This window comes from Coregonus clupeaformis, unplaced genomic scaffold, assembly GCF_020615455.1.
Source record: "Coregonus clupeaformis isolate EN_2021a unplaced genomic scaffold, ASM2061545v1 scaf2031, whole genome shotgun sequence".
Classification (NCBI taxonomy): Eukaryota; Metazoa; Chordata; class Actinopteri; order Salmoniformes; family Salmonidae; genus Coregonus; species Coregonus clupeaformis.
This window is the reverse complement of record NW_025535485.1, coordinates 46494-71277: the sequence shown is the minus strand read 5'-3', so window position 1 is coordinate 71277 and position 24784 is coordinate 46494. Positions and strand designations below refer to the sequence as shown.

Below are 24784 nucleotides of genomic sequence, written 5' to 3'. Positions count from 1 at the left end.
AGCAAATATGTCAATACATCACAGTCAGACTGACGACGCTGTAGCTGGCAGACAGAGGGGACGGTTGTTCTTTGGCTCCAATTAACCGTCGTTAAATTAAATGCACTGTGCAAAAGACTTGAGGCTTGATGAGCATCTGTAAAGACAAATGTGTCTTTTGTGAAGCGGTTGCAAAGGTTTATCTGATGTGGATGGAGGGAAAGCTGCGAAAAGCTTGTCTGCTGTTCTTTCCCCCCCTCTCTCTCCCCTCCGCTCGAATACTTCCTCTGTAAAGAGGTCTTTTAGAGTTTCGTCAGGCTTACAGCATATTGTTGCAGGCTTGCCCTAAAAAGGGAAGCCAGAGGCATATTTATCAGAGTCTTGAGAGCCGCATGGCAGAAGAGGCCGACACTCTTCTGTGACTGGTGTTTTCCTGAGAAAAGAAGTGAGAAAAGCACTCACTGTTTGGAGATTACGCCTGGTCCGGTCCTGAACCTTTGTCACTCCTCACTCTTGCTACGCAGAAAGAAAAACACCCACTTCTACCAGTGGCATTTTCCCCCCTTCATTTTTTTTGAATGCACCGTTGTTTATGCTCAGAGGCTTCTAAGAATATCTTCAAATGACTCTTACGCGGGGGAGTGGATTTCTCTCTTGTCATTGTTTAAAAGGTAGGTTACTTTCTCTCTCTACTTCACATTATTACCAGTTTGTATAGATTCTTTGTGTTTGTGAACATATCTGTGTGTAGTGGTAGTTCTGTGTGGTGTGGTCTGAGGGCAGTTATTCAGTAATAGAGAGAGCGATGTGTCTAATTGTTTTTAAGAGCTCTACTACAGGCTGCTCTGCTACACTCGCTCTCCCACTAATCCTATTCTGCCTGTTTAGACAGCGCCACAGAGACAGAGAGGCAGAGAAAGGCACCGAGCGGTGCTAGAATAAAGCCAGGCACACATACCTCTCTCCCAGGGTGTCCGAAAACGCTCCCTTTCAGCTGTGGTTCTCCCTCAGTTGGTTAGTTAGTTCCCCTCGACACGCCGCGAGGTAGGGATGCAGGCTGTACCGGCGAGAGCTGAGGCAGCTCGCTCGTGTGTGTGTGTGTGTGTGTGTGTGTGTGTGTGTGTGTGTGTGTGTGTGTGTGTGTGTGTGAGAGAGAGAGAGAAGGAGAGCTCCTGCAAGTAGCAGATGTGCGTTGAGAGCGAGCGGTGTGAAAGAGAGTCGCCTGGCAAGCATGCAGACGAGGCACGAGGGGAGCCATCCTGTGAGAGAGTCAGACGTTCTACATGTACGTGTGTACAGGTCCCCACACACACACACACACACTCTCACACACTCACTCACCTACCCGTCACTCACTAGCCAAAAGCAGCAGCAAAAAAACAAAAACGATATATTTTGAAGGACACTGTCAGATCAGAGACTGAGCCGTAATAATTGTCATGTCTTTCAAAAGGCAATACAAAAGGAGAATGAAATGATAAGTAGTGTTTTCAAGTAATTGTGATATATTTCTTCAGCGGTCGGCAGGCCGGGTGTATGATGGTCTAATTATTTCCTGTGTGTCAGGAGAGAGAAGGCGCTGTGTCTAGGCTATAAATTTCAATTTTGTGCACTTTTTCTCCTCTCTCCCTCTGCCTGAGAAGCCAGGCAGCAGCCCCCTCTCCCTCTCCCTCTCGCTCCTCCTGATCCGCTCCTATTGGGCCTGTCCGAGAGGGGCTGCTTGTTGGTAATTGCCCGGTGACAACTGGAAATGATAGAATAATTGTCAGGAGGACTGTTTTTGTAATGGGCGACGGGGTGATTTAAGTATGCATGAACAGGGCTGCGAGAGAGGCAGGGAAGAGCAGTGGCGGCATTGTCTTGTTTATGATGCGAGCCTCTATAAACACAGTTGGAGTGATGACACAGATAGAAGCCCCTCTCCCCCTGTGACACCCCAGTCTGCTCCTCACCACTGCAAACAACACCAACAGCTTTCCTTCTCTGGCCACCAGACAACTGTCTCTGACACTACTCCTCACCATCAGGTAATAAACCAAACAGCTCCAACTGCATCCATCCTTTCTCATCCTCTCCACACACTCTCTCTCTGCTCTCTGTACCGCTCACCTCTCGCTGTATTAATGGCTATGTTTTATCGGCAGGCAGGCGGGCTGCTCATCCAGTGTTTAGCTAGCTGCTGTACTGTGGCTTTGGGTTGTGTTCTGTGTGTGTCTGTGGGCTGTGCATTCATGTGCTGGTGGTTAATTGCTCTTGATGAATGAATGGTTGGGCTGGTGATTAGTGTTTTCTATGGACGTGAACATGCTGCTTTTTGGAGCTCTTAGCTGTCTTAGTTTTGTGTCTGTTTCTTAATTTTGTTGTGTGCTTAGGCTGCTGTTTAGGATGTCGTGTTGATGTGGAGTTTACTGTGTTACTAATGGGCAAATTATTGATCATTAAAATCAAGAGGTGAAAGTAATGTTTTTGGATGAGATTTTACTGGTCTAGTGGTGATTCAAATAAAAAGGTGTTTACCCGCCACCGTGATTCTTTATAAGCTAATAAAGATAAAATATGAATGAGTTGCAGATATTTGTTTTACTAGGGTGAGTCTTTTATTTGGAGTTATTTAGCTAGATAAAAAAAAATTTGCAAGGAAGGATCCCAAACATTATAGGGCATATTTCAGAACAGCATATCCATATAGAGCAAATCCCTTAAGGAGGGAGAGAGAGGGTCACAAAATTATAAGCGGGCGAAATACTAATTATCTTTATCAAAGGCGGATGAATAATTTGTTTACTTAAATATTCATGACATGGAGTAAAGCATGGTATTGGGCTATTGTGGGCATATTATTAACATTTCATAGGTCTTTGTGCTGGAATGCGGATAGGCTTCCTCTTCATAATTTAATACCCAGATGCATAATGAGCTATGTGATTAGTTCACGTGGAGAATTGGCCCAACTCCATTTTGAAGGCAGATAATTTACATTGTTCTCCAGAGTCCTGAATATAATAGGTTCTTTAGTGCAATAAAATTAAATGCTACACATTTTATATTTCAGCTTACAAATCCCCCTGGCGATATTCTGTTTTGGAGCATTTTTCCCCTCTCCTCTTTCTTTCTTTCTCTATCTCTCTCTCTCTCTTTGTGTCTCTCAAAAACAATGAATTTTAAAATTGTTTAAGTAAAACACGTTTACCTACATGTTTTATTTAGAATACACCGTGGCCAATTAACACTGTTCATTAGCAGAACTGGGTATTTGTTTTGAAAGTTTAACCAATCACTTTGTTATGCTAATTGTGATGTAATTTAATTTGAGTCCCATAATGATGATGCCGCTATTATCCACATAAATGATGCAGTTAAGCAGCACCACACTCATTTGCATGTGCTTGAAAGGGAGAGCTGAAACGAGGCGGCTCCGGTATCACTTTGCTGTAATTTTCCACCTCTGTTCACTCCCGCCCTTTGGGTCGTCCCGGGCTGTCGTTGGCATTTGATGATCAGCACTTTTATCTGATTTTTTTTAGGCCAACTGATTCCTAGAATTGCAGGACGTGGAAATTAAATAATTGAAATACGAGACTATTAAAAAATGCAAATTATTCCTCAATCGACATATCAAACATTAGGTGAAGTCTCGGTAGAAACGATTGATTTGTATTTAGTTTTATTTCTTTCTTTTTGGGGGGGACAGAGGGAGGGAGGGGGGGGAAAGTACCTCCTTGAATTTACATTTGCACATCAAAGTGGATCCTTTGTTGGGCGAGAGCTTAATTTTGTGTCTATTGATTCCATCATCTATGGTTTGGACGTTATGCAGATGGAGCTAGAGTGATTCGCTGGCTGTGTTTAAAATTGAAAGTATCTGTAGCTGGTACTGTAGTGGGGCGGGTAGCTATAGCTGGTAGTATTTTTAAATCAATTCCTAAAATCCTGAGAGGGGCAGGAGTGATCTCTGTTTGGAGACCTCCAGCTGGCTGCTTGGTGTGTGACTAAGCCGCTGTTAAAGACTCCCTTTTATCTGTTTTGTTGAGGGTTAGACTGGTAATTTTCTTCTGGAAAGATGATTTTTCTCCTGACCAATCTCCCCTGTTATGGACCTAATTGGTTACATAAATCTTGTCTCGGTATGAATGAGAAATGTTGCGGTCTTGTCAAGTGTAATCTTCACCCTTATTTACCAATTCATTAAGATCTATCGATGCAGGACTGGTGAGGGGGAATGACAACATAAATCAGGCCCGGGACATAATGACCCTAATCAGCCAGAAATAACTGGAAACGTCACAATGAGCTATGTCTCTGTATCACTCTGGCTGGATCCCTCTCTCCTCGCTGCAGCTCTGCCCGCTGTCCCTCCGTCCGCTTTACCGTCATTAGCTCCTCTGTTCCCCCCTCACCTTCCCTCAGAAGAAGCCGTAAGCACCTCTCATCTCACAGCATGTTTTATCTCAGGCCCCAACAACAAAAGCAGACCATGTCACGACAGATAATTACATCAGAACACTGCAATGAGAGGTGAAATATGCGTCGGAGGATTTGGTAAATAGTCCCTGGTAGATAGATGGTTTCCAGCCACAGAAGTAAAGTTATTTCCTCCCTGCTTCACAACGCTGCTGCTTCCTCTCTGTAGATATGATTGGAGCAGAGAATGGGGCCTTCTCTTTTATAGTTCAATTACTCGTGATTAGGTGGTCTTAGTTAATTAATGGGAATTTCCCAAAATGCAAACGAGGGTCTAGCTTGATGAGCTTTCGTCACTGCCTGCTCGCGGTCGCCCACTTTGGTACCACCTCCTCCTCCTCCTCCTCCTCGCAGAAGGAGGTGCTTGATGGGTAAAATGTAAATGATATGGGAAGAGCTTAAGAGGAGAACGTACGCACTAACCACACATAAGGACTTAGATTCTCCTCCTCCCGTCAGTGCTCTGCTACTGTGTATTACAGACCCAGAGGGAGATAGAGAGAGAAAGACACTCTCCATACACAGACATTGACCTCCGGAAACCTAAAGAATGTCATGGATTTTAATCTCAGATGTAATTAAAGACCAAGCTGAATATTTATTTCCCCGGAACCTTTTATTTATTATCATTGATTTATATAGTGTTTTCATATTTAAGGTGATTTGTAACCGAATTGGATAATTAACTGGAATAGTTAGCCATTGTTTTGTATATTTAAACACACTGTATTAATGGAGAATAAAAATATAGAGTAAGACACTGTGTAATATGAATTATTTAAATGTACTTTAGGACATTTAGTACAGTGCAGACTTCCTTGGTTACGTTGGCACAATACACACACACACACACACGCTCCCAGACACTTACACACACTTGCGTACTCTCCCCTTTATCTCATTCTTTCTGTCTCATCTTCTTAATGTAAATAGAACAGAATTAAGTTCTGAACGTTCTCTCCACAGAATGACTGGGAACGACTATTTATTGTCAGCTAAAATGATGAATTGAAATATGACTGAGGTTTTCTGAACATGGTCTCATTGTGCTGCCGATAATGACGTTTGATACCGTTTCGGAGCATAATGTTAATCCTAAAAAAGCAAAGTCTATTATTCATTCATATTCATCCCTTTAAAAAAATTCCAACCCCTGATTTTGTAAATATGATTTCTCCCCCTAAAGCAATCTCCTCTTCTCGTTCCATTGTGAGTCACTTTGAAATTCCGTTATCTGAAGGAGAAACCATTACCATATACACAGGTTTTAGAAATAGTCATTAATGCTCTTTATGGTGTCCCTTCAGTGCCAAAAAGGAAGCTTTTATTTCTGAAGCGGCTAGGTCTGCTCTGGCTTGCCTATACTTAATCTTCAGTAGTGTAGCTGTGTTGAACAGAGCTTTAGCAGTGGCTGTTCTCTCCCTGATCCTGTCTCACTGCTTAGGGCTCCGTTAGTGGTAGCAATAAACCACAGTGACTTCCTTGGGCTGCGAGGATCGAGAGCTTCGCTAGCGAATTACATCTCAAGTACAAACAAGCATCTTTATCATATTTAAGGGTTTATGCAAGCAACGAGCTGAGTGGTAACATTCAAATGAAAAAAAAACTATTTTTTGTTTCTTTTTTTAGATTGTTATTTCAGTTCGGGGTTGGTGTTATCATTTTCTAAGTACCAGCTCAAAGACAGTGTTTTAAGTGATTGATATCTGGAATTTTGATTTATTAAGCAATCTTTAAGTGTTAAATATTTGACCATAGCCAGGCCCCGGCACTTCTTTATTTGTATGCGTTGTAACTTATGGCAATGATTAATTAATTTCAAATGGTATCCATATCTTAACTTGATCTGTACTGAAGGAGCCAACAGACAGTGAAATGTAATTTTTTATTATTTTTCCAGTGATTGTAAGAATTCCAACTACCTGAACTGTGAACTGATAATGAATAGATTCTTGGATCACAGAGTTAGTGGTCACGTTTGGTTTCTCAAATAGTCATCAAAGCTTCTTTAGACTGGAGTGCTGTTTCATATACAGTATCATGCAGGCACAATGAGAATGGATCAGACTGCAGAAAGACACTGCGGAGTGGAATCCTGTGAGTACAACAATATATGGGCAAATCTCAAATGACACCCTATTCCCTATAGTGCACTACAAAAGTACACTACGAAGTAGTGCACTATATAGGGAACAGGATTTCATATGAGATGCAGCCTATGTGACACCCTGCCACCTCAGTTCAGTTTTGGGGCAGATAGAGACCTTTATGTGTCACGTAGGGGACAGTATAACAGTACATCTAGATAGATGGCCAGTGTTGTGTGTTTGGTACATGATAAAGAGGGAGACATGTTAGTTAATGAGGAAACATTAGTGGCTGTTAGAGCAAGGTAAATGTGTGTGTGTGTGTGTGTGTGTGTGTGTGTGTGTGTGTGTGTGTGTGTGTGTGTGTGTGTGTGTGTGTGTGTGTGTGTGTGTGTGTGTGTGTGTGTGTGTGTGTGATGTGCATTGTCTCTATCCTACCCACATCAGTAGTCTCACGTCTCCAAATTCACAATCTCAGTCCTGAATGTGTTGTCAGGATTCTGTCTGGGATTCTTCACCTGATGGAAAAGACAGATTTGCACAGCGTACGATTCAAGAGCAAACATTTACTCAGCCGGAGAGGAATAGCAAGCAAGATACCGTTACAGGGGAAATTAGACAAAAAAGAAGTTACTTTAAAGATTCGCAAATATCCGACATGATTCTCTTTCTATCAGACCCCGTAATAGGAACGTTGAAGTCATCCGTGGTCTTTGACCGCAGACAGATAAAATAAAGAGTTCAGTTTTCTCTCACTATCTTCCCTTAAACACTTTGTATGACTATTATTTTCCCTCCCTAGCTATACACCTATAGCATTACCAGTGAATTACGGTGGCAATAACAGTCTGTGTAACTGATTCATATAAAATTTGGTCTGGCACTCCTCATTGGAAGATTATGGCTTGAGGAAATGGCGTCAAATAGCTGGTGTGTTAAAATGCAGGACACTACCAATTTAAGGGATGTCAAACACACAGGCAAAGCAGACATCCCCAGCCTTATTCACTCACTCATGCACTGTTAAACTCCTCCATAGCCCATAGACTCTGGATAGCGCTAGTCCAGTAAATATTGTCTCCGGGAGAGCTGGATGCTTCCGGCCCAGTTGATTCTAGGACAGGCTAATCCCAGGGCAGACTGGTTGGTAACCCCGAGGGGTGTAGAACATGGGGGAGACCGGCGATGGACGTACACACACATACACGTAAGCGTGTCACACACACACGACACACACACCCAGATACACACTTACCCTCTGGTGCCGTGCGTTGTCACTATCCGTCTCTCTCAATGTGTACAGTGAGCTCTGACACTCCAGCAGTCACCCAGTCACCACCACAGTCAGATCTTCTCTCTGTGGTCTGCAGCCAGGGGTGGATCTAATTGACATTCTAATTGGCAGATTTGAATGCTGCCTTTAGATGGCTAATTAATTTATCTCCACGCTGTCATTAAGGTTAAAGCACCATCTGATCTCTCTGAATATAATTAGCATATATCTGCATTATCATTATTTTCGGTTAGACACATGCACAGATTTTTGTAGAGGAGGGAGAAATTATACCATTGTCATGATTAAGATGGATATTGTATTCATATTTTGCATTTCCTTGATTTAAATGACAATATGGTTATCCTTTGTTTCTCGTTTAAGCTACATTTGATAGGTGAGAGAGGTTTCACTTTCTCTTAACCATATTTTTCATTCCAGTTCAGTTTTTTTCAAGTAAATTACATATAGTAAATTGAACCTGTCTTGTGGGTTATTAAAAATCTAATCGGTTTAATTTCAAAATACCCAATTTTAAGTTGAGTTAGGTAATGCTTCTCATTGTATTAACATGTCATTAAAAGATCCTTATTTTTCCCTCATATATCTTCAATTTTTCCTCGCATCCATGCCCTTCCCCAAAAAATCTCCATTAGAATGTTCATAAAGTCCTAGTAAAGGCAATCAGGCGGTCTTTCTCTGAATATTTTAAACATTGGGCATGTAAAATGAATGCCTAATTTGAATACTTATTAGCCGCCTGATCTCGGCTGCTGCTTTGTGTTTCTTGGGCTGAGATTCATCACTGGTTTGGGTGTCACACATTGTGCCAGTCTTACCCTCTCACTATGTCCTTCTCTCTCTCTCTCTCTCTCTCTCTCTCTCTCTCTCTCTCTCTCTCTCTCTCTCTCTCTCTCTCTCTCTCTCTCTCTCTCTCTCTCTCTCTCTCTCTCTCTCTCTCTCTCTCTATCGCTCTCTTTCTCTCTCTTTATTTATCATCCTCTCTTCTTCTCTCTCTCCCCCTCTCTCATGCTCTCTCATTTTCTGTCTCTCTCTCTGCCCCCCCTCTCTCTCCCTCCCTCTCTCTCCCTCTCTCCCTCCCTCTGTCTCCCTCTCTCCCTCCCTCTGTCTCTCTCTCACCACTAATGTGGCTGTGCCCTGTTTTAACAGGGAGTGTTTGTTCATAAGCACGTCTTGTTCACTGCTTATTTACTGTGGCCGGAGCAGCTGTCACCCTGCTCTGTGTAACTCCTGCTCCTGTTTGTTCTGCCTGTATCCTGTTTATCCTGCACCCTGGACATCCTTTAAAGACTGTCTGCTGTTAGCTGGCTTTGTGGCTGGGTCTGCCCCTCATCACACAGTCACACAGCCTGGCCCAGTCATTCTAATGGCATTTACTGATGTGATAATGCGGTTATGTTAGAAGCAGAATCTGTTTTGTTACCTGAACTGTGAATTGATAATGAATTGGGGTTAGAGTTGGTGGTCACGTTTGGTTTCTGAAATAGTCATCAGGCTCTTGAAGACTAGAGTGCTGCTGTTTCATATACAGTGAGCTCCAAAAGTACATTTTTGTTGTTTTGGCTCTGTACTCCAGCACAAATTATACAATGACGCACAAAGACGCACAAATATCATACCCCCAAGACATGCAAACCTCTCACCATTACAATAACAGGGAAGGTTAGCATTTTTGGGGGGTGTATGATATTTGTGCGTCTAACTTTCTCACTCATCATTATTCACATTTCATTCAGGACTATCCGTAATCATGGTAGCATCCACATTAATGTAGAAGTGTTTAGAAACATATTCTATTCTTATTTACAATAAAACTAATTCCAAAATGACACAACACATTATTTACCATTCATTTCTATTGAGCACAAAATAATCTGAAACACAATCAAAACAAACAGCAAATGCATACAACAAGTTTGTATAGTCACAAACTTGATGTGGTTTCATCGCATGCTGGGAATATGGGACCAAATACTAAACTTTTGACTAATTTAATACACATATAAGTGAATTTGTCCCAGTACTTTTGGTCCCCTAAAATGGGGGGACTATGTACAAAAGGTGCTGTAATATGGATGAAAATACCCTCAAATTAAGGCTGACAGTCTGCATTTTAACCTCATAGTCAGTGTATAATTTCAAATCCAAAGTGCTGGAGTACAGAGCCAAAACAACAACAACAAAATGCTCTGTCCCAATACTTTTGGAGCTCACTGTATCATACATGGAGATGGGATCTGTGTTTTGACTCAAGAAAGACACACTGCAGAGTGGCATCCAGTCAGTCCCGTACAGTCTATGGGCAAATCTCAAAGTGACACCCCATCGTGCCACTTCAGTAGTCAGTTTGGGGGCAGTATAACCTGTATGAGTCCCGTAATGGACAGTATAACATCTATATTCCCACCAGATAGAGATGGCCAGTGTTGTGTGTTTGCTACATGATGAAGAGGGAGACACGTTAGTACATGAGGACACATTAGGGGCTGTTAGAGTATCCCTACTAAGGTAAATGTGTAGTGTGTGTGTGTGTGTGTGTGTGTGTGTGTGTGTGTGTGTGTGTGTATGTTGTGTGTGTGCATGTGAGTGAGTGTGTGTAGCATTTCAGTATCAGCATTATCTCTCAGTCCAAAATCAGTCATGGTACAGGATGCTCTGAATCAAAGCTTAGTATGAATTGCTCAGCCAAAGCATGTGACACAATTGGTGTATTTAATCTCAGAAAGGGAGATATAAACAGGGATATTATTTGAATATGAATAACCATACATAACGATTTGAAATATCATTATTGCATACAGACTACATTAATGGTATAGACATGATATTTTATTGAAGCGAAACTGAAATATGAATCCCCAAAAATTATACATCTGAATTTGAATTATTAGGTACTACCTTAATTAATATGCTAATTAGGGGAGGCTGTCAAATAGAGAGGCCCCATCAGAGTGGTATTAGAGATGCAGAACACACCTCGAACAGTGTGTTGTGTTGGGTCAGTCAATGTGAGTCTACTTCTTTTATTTATTGTGAGGATCTCCACTGATCCGGGGCAAGACTCCTCATTGCTCCAAACAAGGTACAGAGCATTTATGCAGGGAAAATGATTTTAAAAAATTGTATTACAGGAGAGGAGGTAATATGCATAATTGATGCTGTTTTTAGCACAATCATTAGTGATATTCGTGATATATATTTTTTATTTTCTCTCCTTCATCTCAGCTTTTCATATCTAATAGATGCCGGTGAAATTAATTCAATATCTTACATTTATTTGCCCATGGTAAAATTGGAGGCTTAAGTCTTCCTCTCGTCGTCTCCCACTGTATGGTTTGATTGCAGCTCACGGACCAGTTTAATTGTGTCCCGTGGAGAACAGCAGTAAATGTTTTAAATGTCACCAAAATAAATGAATATTTGAGGTTTGATTAAAAAAGAAAGAAAAAAAAAATCAAGCCAATATGTGACATATGAGCTTTTTCTCTATGGAAGCCTCGGAGGCACATTTTATTTAGCCACAGCTAAGGGAGAAGAAGCCTATTATATCATTTATCACCGGGTGATACCATGTGATTCGGACCCCCCCTCCTCCTCCTCCTGTACCACATTTTAATTTTGCATGATTAGCTGTGCGTCATTAAGGAACTTCGTTCAGACGAGACTCGCACTAAAATCCTGACAGAATCAAGACGGGGAATAGTTTAGGAGGGTCTGTGTCTGTGTGTGCCTAGACAGGGTGAGGATAAATCAAGGAGTGAGTAAGCATGTCAAAAAAAAAGAAGTGTGCATGTGTGGGTCTGACTGCGTGAGTATTTGTATATATTTTTATGCATCCCTTACAAAAAGTATTTATGTAACAAATGTAATAATACAATCATAAATTAAGTGTCCCATACACACATATTCCCAACGTGTGCGTAGTGCAGCAGAGGCCCTATTTGTACCTAAATTCGAGTGATTAAAACACTTACCACGTTTAGACTCTACTCCTCCTTTACAAAGAGACTGAGAGGACGTGCATCTCTTTGTATTGCTTCATTTACACAATGAATGCATAATTCCTCCTGCATCACCCCCTCCCCCTCTTAAATGCTTTAATTTGCAGAGGGACCGGCGTTGATAATAATGGAAGCTTTAAAAAATAAAAAAATAAAAAAGAGAAGAAAAAAAGGGTTGTAACAAAAGCCTTAACTGGTGCCTCTTAATCACTTCTAGGTTTTAAGTCATGATGCAGGAGTCGGCCACAGAGACAATAAGCAACAGTTCAATGAGTCAAAATGGAATGAGCAGCCTGAGCAGCCTATGCAGCCAATTAGATGCTGGCAGTAGAGATGGAAGACCAAGCGGTGACACGAGCAGCGAAGTAAGCACAGTCGAGCTGCTGCATCTCCAACAACAGCAGGTAAGTTGTGTCTCTCCTGCACATCACAATGCTCTACTGCTAGCACAGGGCTTGTACTGATAGGACAGGGCTTGTACTGATAGGACAGGGCTTGTACTGATAGGACAGACACTATTTTTTTTGTAAATTATACTGTGTATTTAGTATAGAAATAAGGTTGTGTTTTTATTGTATTTTATTTTTTGGAGTGTTTATGACTGTTTTTATTGATAGTTGTTTATTGTGTGGTTGGGCATTTATGTGTTTGATTGTGTCACGTTGCTGTTGAGGTGTACTTGTCTAGAGGTTGTGTAGTGTAGTTGTTGCTGGTGTTTTATTGTGTTTTCTGCTGTTTTTATTGATATTTGTTGTGTGTGTGCTGTGCTGAGAGCACACTTCAGCTGAGGCCATGTGAGTGTGTGTGTGTGTGTGTGTGTGTGTGTGTGTGTGTGTGTGTGTGTGTGAGAGAGAGAGAGGGAGAGACGTACAGAGCCGGCTGGCGCTGCCGTTGTGTGTGTGCCGTGTGTGTGGGTGTGAGAGCCGTGGCTCAGCTGTAGCCACCAGAGGGCCTCCTAACTCGGTCCTATAGCCGTCCACTCTACTCTGCCACAGCCCCAGGAGGCAAACCTTTGACCGGGACACACTTCTTTAAAAGAACCAATCTACATGCTCTCTGTTCTGACTGCTGTCTCTCATCTGGCCTGTGGAATTAACAAAGAATTCATACATTTTTAGTGTAAATGTAGGTGCATTTTTAATTTAATTTTCTGTTGATGGTGTTGATTTTATTGATTGTTTTGTGATATTTAAATGTGACTGGGGCTGTTGTGTGGGAGCTGTGAGAGTCAGACGCTGTTGGGGAGAGGAGTCAAGTGCTTGTGTCTTTTCATGGTGAATGATGGCTTTGACAGTTTGCCAAAAGAGCAGCGGTAGAGGTCGGGCTGTGCTTAGGGGGGCCAACGCCGCGGGTTTGGAACAATGCGTGTTGCTTCTGTGTTTGTAACCCTGCAAGTGTGTGTGTGTGTGTTGTCTACTTGTAACTGTGTTTTTCTGTTGCTGTGAGGATGTTTCTATATTTGTGTGAGTATGTGTGAGTTTGTGTCTGTGTGTATCCGTGTTAGTGTGTGTGTACACATATACTGGTGGAGGCAGCTGAAGCACTGTTGTTAAGCCGTGCCGGTGTGTGTGTGTGTGTGTTTCGGATTGGGGTGGGGGGGTGCAGCCAGTGTAGCAGAATGAAGCATGTCCTGCAGTCCTCTGCCGGCCCCCCTACACCCCGCCTAACCCCCTGCCCCAGTCCCGCACCACCCCTGATGCTCCAGCTGGTGATTACAACAGCATCACGACACCATCTCCTCACCCCCTATTCATCATCACACTGCCTGTCTCTCTCCCTGCAGACGGCTGATTGGGGTCAGTTCTCTCATTCTCTCATTATTCTATTATGTTTTAACCTGTCCTACTGTGGAGGACTGCAGATAGATACTCACCGTATATATCTCACCGGAGGCCTAAATCGTACTATAGGCCCCTGTGTGCCCAGGGCTGGAGATCTATCTGCTCTGATTCACTAGTGTCGGGAGTGGAGTGGAGTAGAGGTGTTGGGACACATTTATACAAAATAAGTCAAAACAGTAGAACAATAGTCATCTATTTAATTTTTTCTTTCACTGCCATTTTACAGACGTACTATTATTTATTCTCAAATATATTATTATTATATTATAATTATGTATTATGTTATTATTTCACAATTATGATTTTCTTCAAACCTTAAATCGCTTAAATTCTAAACACATACCTAAGGCACATGAGAACAGAGCTTAGAACTTTAGTCAGAAACTAATTTACTGACAAAGGAAGTCGAAGCCATAAAAGAGAGCCACAGAGGGAAAGAGCAATGTAAGCATAAAGCATCTAGTTAAGTCGTTGAGACGGACACATTGTGAAGGGAAATATGGAGGGATGTGACAATCTTCTCCTCTAAAGAGCAGCTTTATTTCTGTGGCGAGACAGACACATTGAAATGAGTGGTCCAGCTAACAGGTCTCCTGAGGCTTTTTAAACAGAGTCCCTGTGCTGTCAACTTCACACACTTCCTGTTCTGGGCTCTGGGCTCACATCGCTCTCCCTCTGGTCTGGTCTGTCTGTATGGAGAGGATACCTCTACCTTGGTTAGCATTGGTTAGCATAAGCTTACAGTTTATGAGTGGTTACTGGATTGGTATAAAGGGTTGTTTGTGTGTGTGTGTGTGTGTGTGTGTGTGCATGTTTTAACATGATTTAGGTATGTGCTGATTTTGATCCATATATACAGCATGGATTGTACTATACTGTATGGACCTGAAAATGCTTATCTAAGTGTATTCCAGCACTTTGAAGAGAGCCTGGGTTTAATTCTCTGACATACTGTATTTGGAATGACATTGAGTGTTCCAGTGGGTATAAAGGGAGCTGATAGAATCTCCACTCTCTCATCATGGTGCTAGAGAGGATGATTAATAAGCACTGATGAATTCTCCACTGTCCCTTTGGGTTCAGCTGTTCCACGGTCATCGCAACACTCCACCTACAGCTATAATTAGAAAGACGCAATTTTTGCATTTTCTCTTTTTTGTGTTGATTTCCTTGAAGGATGCAAATCAGCATGTACTCGAGAGCTTTTTTACTTTTGGCCAAATTAAGGGGAGAGAAAAACATCTGATTTACATACACTACCGTTCAAAAGTTTGGGGTCACTTAGAAATGTCCTTGTTTTCGAAAGAAAAGCAATTTTTTTGTCCATTAAAATAACATAACATTGATCAGAAATACAGTGTAGACATTGTTAATGTTGTAAATGGCTATTGTAGCTGGAAACCGCTGATTTTTTATGGAATATCTACATAGGCGTACAGAGGCCCATTATCAGCAACCATCAGTCCTGTGTTCCAATGGCACGTTGTGTTTGCTAATCCAAGTTTATCATTTTAAAAGGCTAATTGATCATTAGAAAACCCTTTTGCAATTACGGTATGTTAGCACAGCTGAAAACTGTTTAAAAACTGAAAGCTGATTAAAGAAGCAATAAAACTGGCCTTCTTGAGACTAGTTGAGTATCTGGAGCGTCAGCAATTGTGGGTTCGATTACAGGATCAAAATTGCCAGAAACAAAGAACTGTCTCTAACCAGAATAGAAAGAGGAGTGGGAGGCCCCGGTGGACAACTGAGCAAGAGGACAAATACATTAGAGTGTCTAGTTTGAGAAACAGACGCCTCACAGGTCCTCCACTGGCAGCTTCATTAAATGGTACCCGCAAAACACCAGTCTCAACGTCAACAGTGAAGAGGTGACTCCTGGATGCTGACCTTCTAGGCAGAGTTGCAAAGAAAAAGCCATATCTCAGACTGCCCATCTTAATCTTTTCTTTTCATTGGCCAGTCTGAGATATGGCTTTTTCTTTGCAACTCTGCCTAGAAGGTCCAGGCTCTGTCGCAGCCGGCCGCGACCGGGAGACTCATGGGCGGCGCACAATTGGCCTAGCGTTGTCCAGGGTAGGGGAGGGAATGGCCGGCAGGGATGTAGCTCAGTTGATAGAGAATGGCGTTTGCAACGCCAGGGTTGTGTGTTCGATTCCCACGGGGGACCAGTATTACAAAAAAATATATATGTATTCACTAACTGTAAGTCGCTCTGGACCACCCATACACAAAAAATGTATGCACGCATGACTGTAAGTCGCTTTGGATAAAAGCGTCTGCTAAATGGCATATTATTATTAGTATTATTATAAGAGCGTCTGCTAAATGACTAAAATGTAATGTAAATGTAAGGTCAGCATCCCGGAGTCGCCTCTTCACTGTTGACGTTGAGACTGGTGTTTTGTGGGTACTATTTAATTAAGCTGCCAGTTGAGGACCTGTGAGGCGTCTGTTTTGATCTGTAATCGAACCCACAATTGCTGACGCTCCAGATACTCAACTAGTCTCAAGAAGGCCAGTTTTATTGCTTCTTTAATCAGCACAACAGTTTTCAGCTGTGCTAACATAATTGCAAAAGGGTTTTCTAATGCTCAATTAGCCTTTTAAAATGATAAACTTGGATTAGCAAACACAACGTGCAATTGGAACACAGGACTGATGGTTGCTGATAATGGGCCTCTGTATGCCTATGTAGATATTCCATAAAAAATCTGCGGTTTCCAGCTACAGTAGCCATTTACAACATTAACAATGTCTACACTGGATTTCTGATCAATTTGATGTTATTTTAATGGACAAAAAAATAGATTTTTTTCGAAAACAAGGACATTTCTAAGTGACCCCAAACTTTTGAACGGTAGTGTATGTACTTTTATTTTTTCTACTTTTCTTCCCCAATCAAAAACAAGATAGCCTTGAGATTATTTCCATGCTTGCGTTTGCATTAATATGAAGGGATTAAAAACATTTCACTAAACAGGTGGATCACTAAGGTCAAAGTCATTGCCACGTACGAGGTCTTTTTGAATTATAAATATGGCCATGTCACAATTGAATTTCAAGCACACATTATGTAATCCTCTTATCACCATATTCCCAAGGTCTCCCCTAAATAGGCCTGATTTTAGATTGTAGATTAGATGTCCTGTGTATCTGATTGCAATTTGCCAGTTAGGCCCAGGTAGACACACAATGAAAAATGTTACATACAGCCTAATTACTATGCAAAACCATGATGATAAAAGCTCTCATGTTTTTCTATTTTAATTAAATCAATCTATAAGGCTGTGGTCGTACAAATGTATTAATATGTGATAAAAATGAGTATACATGGTGCTCTGCATTGATCTGCTGGATCCATACCATAATGTCCTTTAATGGAGCTGTTAGTTGATTACAGTGGCCTATAATCTATATGGACCTTATCAGGAGAATGGATGACTGTAGAGGAAGGCAAGGAATATTTATTCTATTCAGGTGAACTGTCCTGTTATGTACGGAGGCCAGGATCAGTCATCTCAGCTCTAGTCCCCGGCTGTCCCGTACCAGTTTATCTGTCACCAGTACCTGATCCTCTGCAATGAAAAGGATTCCTCACTTTCTCAATGGATTTAATGGCTTTCTTGAAATAAATATGTTGTTTGAGCTATTTAAAGTAGTGCATTTCCATATTTGTGAAATGTTTACAGTGTGGGAAAAAAGTATTTGATCCCCTGCTGATTTTGTACGTTTGCCCACTGACAAAGACATGATCAGTCTATAATTTTAATGGTAGGTTTATTTGAACAGTTAGAGACAGAATAACAACAACAAAACAAGAAAGCACATATACAGGCCCGTCTGAAGTTTGACAATTAACATCTGAATGATTCAGAGAAGAACTGGGTGAAAGTGTTGTGGTCAGATGAGACCAAAATCGAGCTCTTTGCCATCAACTCAACTCGCCGTGTTTGGAGGAGGAGGAATGCTGCCTATGTCCCCAAGAACACCATCCCCACCATCAAACATGGAGGTGGAAACATTATGCTTTGGGGGTGTTTTTCTGCTAAGAGGACAGGACAACTTCACCGCATCAAAGGGACGATGGACGGGGCCATGTACCGTCAAATCTTGGGTGAGAACCTCCTTCCCTCAGCCAGGACATTGAAAATGGGTCGTGGATGGGTATTCCAGCATGACAATGACCCAAAACACACGGAGAAGCACATTAAGGTCCTGGAGTGGCCTAGCCAGTCTCCAGACTTTAATCCCATAGAAAATCTGTGGAGGGAGCTGAAGGTTCGAGTTGCCAAACGTCAGCCTCGAAACCTTAATGACTTGGAGAAGATATGCAAAGAGGAGTGGGACAAAATCCCTCCTGAGATGTGTGCAAACCTGGTGGCCAACTACAAGAAACGTCTGACCTCTGTGATTGCCAACAAGGGTTTTGCCACCAAGTACTAAGTAATGTTTTGCAGAGGGGTCAAATACTTATTTCCCTCATTAAAATGCAAATCAATTTATAACATTTTTGACATGCATTTTTCTGGATTTTGTTGTTGTTATTCTGTTGTTGTTATTTTCACATCTGCGGTTCCATCTGCGGTTCCAGTGCCACTGTATTTGTGAACATGTGTATGTGTGTTATATACATTATGTGAATGTCAACACGTTCCTTACTCAGAACAGTTTAAACAGCCACTTAGTGTGTCTGGCCTCGGCTTGTGGGTTTTCCCAAGTAAACACTCTCCATCTACTGCCACAATACTAATGACAGAGAGCTCCCCCATCAGCACCTAACAAACTGGCCTCTCTCTGTGTGTGTGTGTGTGTGTGTGTGTGTATCAGGTGTGCAGGGGGCCACTGGGAGTTTTAATTACTGTCAGTCAGGAGGATGAAGGCTCGAGACTCTTGTACACAACAGCTTGCCAGGGCTTCTGTTTTCCTCACAATCCATATTCTGGTCTTTGCCTATAGGGAGAATGGTGGAGGTGGAGGTGGCAGTGCTACATAAAAAAATCACTGCGATGTGATGCTGGATGCTGTATCTAGCTGCTTCAGCCCCACATCCATCCTAGCTCATCAGAGCAAAAAAATAAAGAATTCTCCCCCATCAGATGCAAATCTGGGCTTTGCCCTTGAGCATCATTTAAAGGCCTAATCACCCTGGTTCTCTCCCCTCTGGAGCCCGGTGAAGGTGGTCTCTCATTTGCACTCTTACACAAAGATCCTCATTAGGTTTATCTTTACAGGTCAAGATTGGCCCGACTCGAGTGTGTAAATAACACACCCCACCACCAGCCTTCTATAGACTACACCATGCTTTCAGTCAGGTTATGATAAAGGGTTTCTTCTTGAAATATGAACAGTTTGAAAGAGAAGGCTATTGTATGTAGTCATCATTCTAAATGGAGATAAGAGTGTCGGTTTGAAAGGCAGAAAGTGACAGGAACTCACAGTTATGTCTTTCTTTCTTTCTCTCCATCACTGTTTCCACAGTCGAAGGATGGCCCGTGCCTCCCTGCTCCATGCCCCACTTATCTATAGCGGGTATAGCTATACATTTAATTTTTAACATTTCACTACTATCTACCAGACGATCCCTTAAGTACTGCACATACAGCCTGACATATAGGCTTGTCCTTCTCCTCTCTATGTTGATGACACTCAAGATATAGGATGTGAATGACAGACAGGATGACGTTGCTGCTGTTTGCTCCCCTCCCCAGACAAAACAGGAGTATTATTCTATAATCTTTCTAGTCAACCCTCGTTTCTTCTTCTGTCCGTCTATGTTTAAGACACGTTACATGTGGCTTCATGGAATTTACAGTGTGGCTCCCGCAGTAACTCCATCTCACGTCCCAGTCTCCTGAGACCCACGGAAATGTCAAGCTGCAAGGCTTTGAAAGAGAGACGAGGAGGAGAGAGGAGTGGGGATGGAGGAGCGAGGGAGGAGAGAGAGAAAGGGAGAGGAGAGAAGTCTGCTGGAAACAAACACTTATGAGCATTTTATGCTTGAGCAGCTGGGTGCAATTGTGAGGGGAGTGGTGTGTGAGCGGTGTGTGTGTGGGTTGAGGTGCATCACAGGTGGAACACAGCAGGTTAGGGGGAGGAGGGGGGACCTGATGGCAGGAGAGTGTGTTCACCGTGTCACCGACGGTATCACTGCCCACACACACACACACACACACACACACACACACACTCATGACAAGCTGCCACTCTCTCAGAGAACATGTGGTGATGAGGTCTAGAAAATAGTTAGCATTATATTTCTGAAGATGCCATATTATTATGTGATTTTATTGTACTTAGTATCAGTAATATGAGAGTTAGTGTAGGCTACATCCAATACAGTAGTAGTACAGTATTAATCTGACTCCATAGTGCTAGAGTACTGCTAGGACTGCTGTGGGTTAGAGCCAGTGATTAGAGCCAGGGTTAACCTCTCTTTTATAAATAAGACCCAGCCAGCCAGCCAGTGCAGGTCAGGATCAATGGCCACTTCACAACTCATTTCCTTTTATGCCTCCTAAACCGCCCTGCACGGCTCCCTACGACCGGGAAATAAATAGTGCTGGATCCATAGTCCTGGATCCGTAAAGCCCCCGGCTATTGCTACAGCTCAATGCCCAACAATCATTTATTTGCAGATGGCTTTTTTTCTTCTCTCTAAGAATGCATCTCAGATTTTTCACCCCTTCATAATAATTGTATTGAAACAAGCATTCTGTCATTGTTTGTTGCCACTCCCCTGTCATTGACTAACAATAGACTAGCAGGTCGTTAATACAGCGAGGTGGAGTGGCCTGTCACTGAAGGTGCATACATAATGCCTGGGTTCTTGATGTAGAGTTTGCTGAAGGAAGGGGAAAAAAACGTCCTTAAAGATGCAGTTGTAGAGAGTAATGCATTGCTGCTTGCCTTACACAAGCGATTCCCCAAAGCAAGTGGCTTAGACGTTTGATAGCCTGCGACACCGCTATCCATTTAACAGAGCTTAAAAATAACACATATGCATATGCCCCACGTCTTAAGCTGACAACCAAGAGGCAGGATTTGCTAGAAGGCAGCTTTGGAGCGTTGTGAATTTAACAAGCATGTCTAGTATTACAGTTTCTCTCCCTTTAGCCATGAATAGTCACAAATCAGCCTCCGAAACGCCTTCCAGTTGTTGTTTTTCCTTCTCTCCTGTAACAAATATTAAAATGATCCGAATCTGGTTAAAGGGGATGACTAGAAGTAGGCAGCTGAAGTGTCCGCGGTCCTTAGCCTTTTTCTTAACCCCAACAGTTTCCACTATCCATTGACCAAACACCAGATGTCAGCTAGCATTCTCTGCTTCTTATGCACGAACACTATCAGGTGTTCTGACTCCAAACGGAATCTTCCTCCTGAATATGTGAATGGTCTATTCCCCCCTGAAAGCTGTGGCTGTAAGCCTGCTAGGGAAGGGATGCTCATCATCCACCCACAGCCTCCCGACCAACGTTGTATACATATGTAGTAGGGGCCTTTTTCCTCTCTCAGCCGGCTGCTCTTCTCCTCTTCAGGGCTTTCTAACAAATGCAGTAAATAAGCCTGTGCCTCACCTCGCCAAATACAAATATAAAGAGGCTTTTCAAACAGACATACATGTCACTTAGCTCTGGCTTTACGGTCTGCCTTTCTCACTAGCGGGCTTTCGGTTGAAGCTCCTCTTATTGGTCTGGAGGCCTTAGCTGCAGACGTTCCCGTTCCATTTCCTCTCCTGTCATTCTGGCCCGGACGTCTTCATCACTTCATCAGCCAGTCTGGGCGTCTCTCTCGTCTCCTCTCGTCTGGTCTCACCCCAGTTTAAGGGAGGACATATGGAGGTAAGAGCAGAAGACCTACAGCAAAGGACCCCAGTCTTGCAGACCAGACAGACCCTCTAATGAAGCTGTTCTCTGTTCCCCATTCCCAGCAGCCTGCCAGTCCTCATCAAGGCCCTAACCACTGGTTATTTACCCACACTGGGACAACTTAACTGGGGTTGAATTGATCAGTGATAGCGGTGGGAAGCTGCTTCGTTGTTTCAGCCTGATAAGGGAAGGCTATGAGCATATGCAGAACATGCTTTGTGGTATGCGTAGCAGCGCTTCAAGCTCGAGTAGACACTAAGCTGATATTGGGTTTCACGCTTGAGTCTTTGTGCACGAGGCTCCAATGAAAATGGGAAGATTTGATTGTTTCTGCATTTATCAGAAGTTTACATGATAAATATACATTAGCTGAGTGACTTGGCCATGCGTGGGATTGTTTCAGTGATTTTGCTGCTTTATGCATTCACTTTCACCTGTTTGGACTTCATCATCCAATTCCCTTTAAAAATGATAATCGTAATTTGCACAAATGTCAAATTTTTACCTCAAACGAGTTTCTTTCGTTTGTCAACCATGGGCTTTTGTCAATGTTGTTAGAGTGCAGAAATATTGCTTCTTTGGTACAAGTTTTTATCATCCACATAATTTCACAGTTGATTTCCTATATTTCAGACTTCAACATTACAGCATGTTTATCACTTTCGTTTATGAACTTTAACTGCATTATAGGTTCAATAACATCAATGATATACAATATATGATAATCTGACCAATGTTGAGGACTCAGACTCTTACAGTATGACATCATCCCCCCTCCCCTTTTATATTTCTATGCAGTAGCTCCTTCCTTCACTATAAATGATCTGTCATTTCTTTTTGATGTAGATTCAAGTCAGAGGTTTTTTTAATAACCAGTGTAATTGTGCCGGCCTTGTGTGGAGTGCTGTGGAGAGAGTGATCATGCTTTTGGCACATTTATCAAAGCCTAAAAAAATTGAAAATGCAGAAAGCCCCCGCTTCTCACATGGACAGACTAAGTGAGCGACACAGTGATACATTTTCTTGTTAGGAGAAATTACATCCACTAACTTGAGCTACTTCAGCATGAAATTGAAAAAGAAGCATTTCTTCTGAATTTCCATTCTTGATTCAATGAAAGATGTAGATTAGCCCTTTGGAAAGGGGAGGAGAAGAATGAAACTAAAGATGTATGACTTTTTTCACGCTAGGAGGTTATTCTTATAAGCGTGTTATAGGATGCCGGTGAAAAAGGGCTTTGTTTATGGAAGCAAAGGTGTAGTCAGCCAGGTAGTGGTCTGAAACAAATACAGTGGGGAAAAAAAGTATTTATTCAGCCAACAATTGTGCAAGTTCTCCCACTTAAAAAGATGAGAGAGGCCTGTAATTTTCATCATAGGTACACGTCAACTATGACAGACAAATTGAGAAAACAAATCCAGAAAATCACATTGTAGGATTTTTAATGATTTTATTTGCAAATTATGGTGGAAAATAAGTATTTGGTCACCTACAAACAAGCAAGATTTCTGGCTCTCACAGACCTGTAACACCTGTCCACAACCTCAAACAGTCACACTCCAAACTCCACTATGGCCAAGACCAAAGAGCTGTCAAAGGACACCAGAAACAAAATTGTAGACCTGCACCAGGCTGGGAAGACTAAATCTGCAATAGGTAAGCAGGTTGGTTTGAAGAAATCAACTGTGGGAGCAATTATTAGGAAATGGAAGACATACAAGACCACTGATAATCTCCCTCGATCTGGGGCTCCACGCAAGATCTCACCCCGTGGGGTCAAAATGATCACAAGAACGGTGAGCAAAAATCCCAGAACCACACGGGGGGACCTAGTGAATGACCTGCAGAGAGCTGGGACCAAAGTAACAAAGCCTACCATCAGTAACACACTACGCCGCCAGGGACTCAAATCCTGCAGTGCCAGACGTGTCCCCCTGCTTAAGCCAGTCAATGTCCAGGCCCGTCTGAAGTTTGCTAGAGTGCATTTGGATGATCCAGAAGAGGATTGGGAGAATGTCATATGGTCAGATGAAACCAAAATAGAACTTTTTGGTAAAAACTCAACTCGTCGTGTTTGGAGGACAGAGAAATCTGAGTTGCATCCAAAGAACACCATACCTACTGTGAAGCATGGGGATGGAAACATCATGCTTTGGGGCTGTTTTTCTGCAAAGGGACCAGGACGACTGATCCGTGTAAAGGAAAGAATGAATGGGGCCATGTATCGTGAGATTTTGAGTGAAAACCTCCTTCCATCAGCAAGGGCATTGAAGATGAAACGTGGCTGGGTCTTTCAGCATGACAATGATCCCAAACACACCGCCCGGGCAACGAAGGAGTGGCTTCGTAAGAAGCATTTCAAGGTCCTGGAGTGGCCTAGCCAGTCTCCAGATCTCAACCCCATAGAAAGTCCGTGTTGCCCAGCGACAGCCCCAAAACATCACTGCTCTAGAGGAGATCTGCATGGAGGAATGGGCCAAAATACCAGCAACAGTGTGTGAAAACCTTGTGAAGACTTACAGAAAACGTTTGACCTGTGTCATTGCCAACAAAGGGTATATAACAAAGTATTGAGAAACTTTTGTTATTGACCAAATACTTTTTTTCCACCATAATTTGCAAATAAATTCATAAAAAATCCTACGATGTGATTTTCTGGATTTCTTTTCCTCATTTTGTCTGTCATAGTTGACGTGTACCTATGATGAAAATTACAGGCCTCTCTCATCTTTTTAAGTGGGAGAACTTGCACAATTGGTGGCTGACTAAATCCTTTTTCCCCCACTGTATATTTCATGTTGTTTTTTCCACCACTGTGTGTGTGTGTGTGTGCATGCGTGCATGTTAATGCTTGCATGCATGTGTGTGTTTGTGTGTGACCATCTGTGACTGTTTGTGTCTATGCCTGCAGATGTGTTCACTGGTGTGTGTGTGTGTGTGTGTGTGTGTGTGTACGTCTTTATCAATGGGGCTGGTGCTCCTCTCATTTCCCACCTTAGCCATGCACAACTCTCCTGTATTCAGAGCGGTGTGGTGATATCGCCTCCAGAGACATAGCTCCTCTCCTCCTCACTCCCTCCCAGCCTCCCTCCACTTTCCAGCCTCCCGCCACCGCAGGCAGGCAGGCAAGACACTGATTGATAAACGTGGCGTGTCAGAGAGGAGAAGATAACTGTATCTATCGCAGCTCACTTAAAGGTCAGACACACGGAGTAATTGGAATATTCACAAGACAACTGGATGAGATAGAGTG

General features: G+C 42.5%; 1 protein-coding gene across 16 annotated transcripts in view; it reads left to right on the top strand.

Moving 5' to 3' along the window:
• Nucleotides 1–24784, top strand: part of foxp2 (forkhead box P2) — a 95150-nt gene that overhangs the window by 24496 nt on the left and 45870 nt on the right. For 5 of the 16 annotated variants that reach the window (XM_045219079.1, XM_045219072.1, XM_045219071.1 and 2 more), the window contains exon 1: nt 1653–2006. In XM_045219079.1, coding sequence (XP_045075014.1) covers nt 1788–2006 — 219 coding nt within the window. In that variant the 5' untranslated portion in view covers nt 1653–1787. Of the gene's footprint in view, nt 1–530; nt 651–1650; nt 2007–12039; nt 12227–24784 lie in introns of those variants that run through there. The other 11 variants (XM_045219081.1, XM_045219080.1, XM_045219076.1 and 8 more) reach the window with 6 other exon arrangements.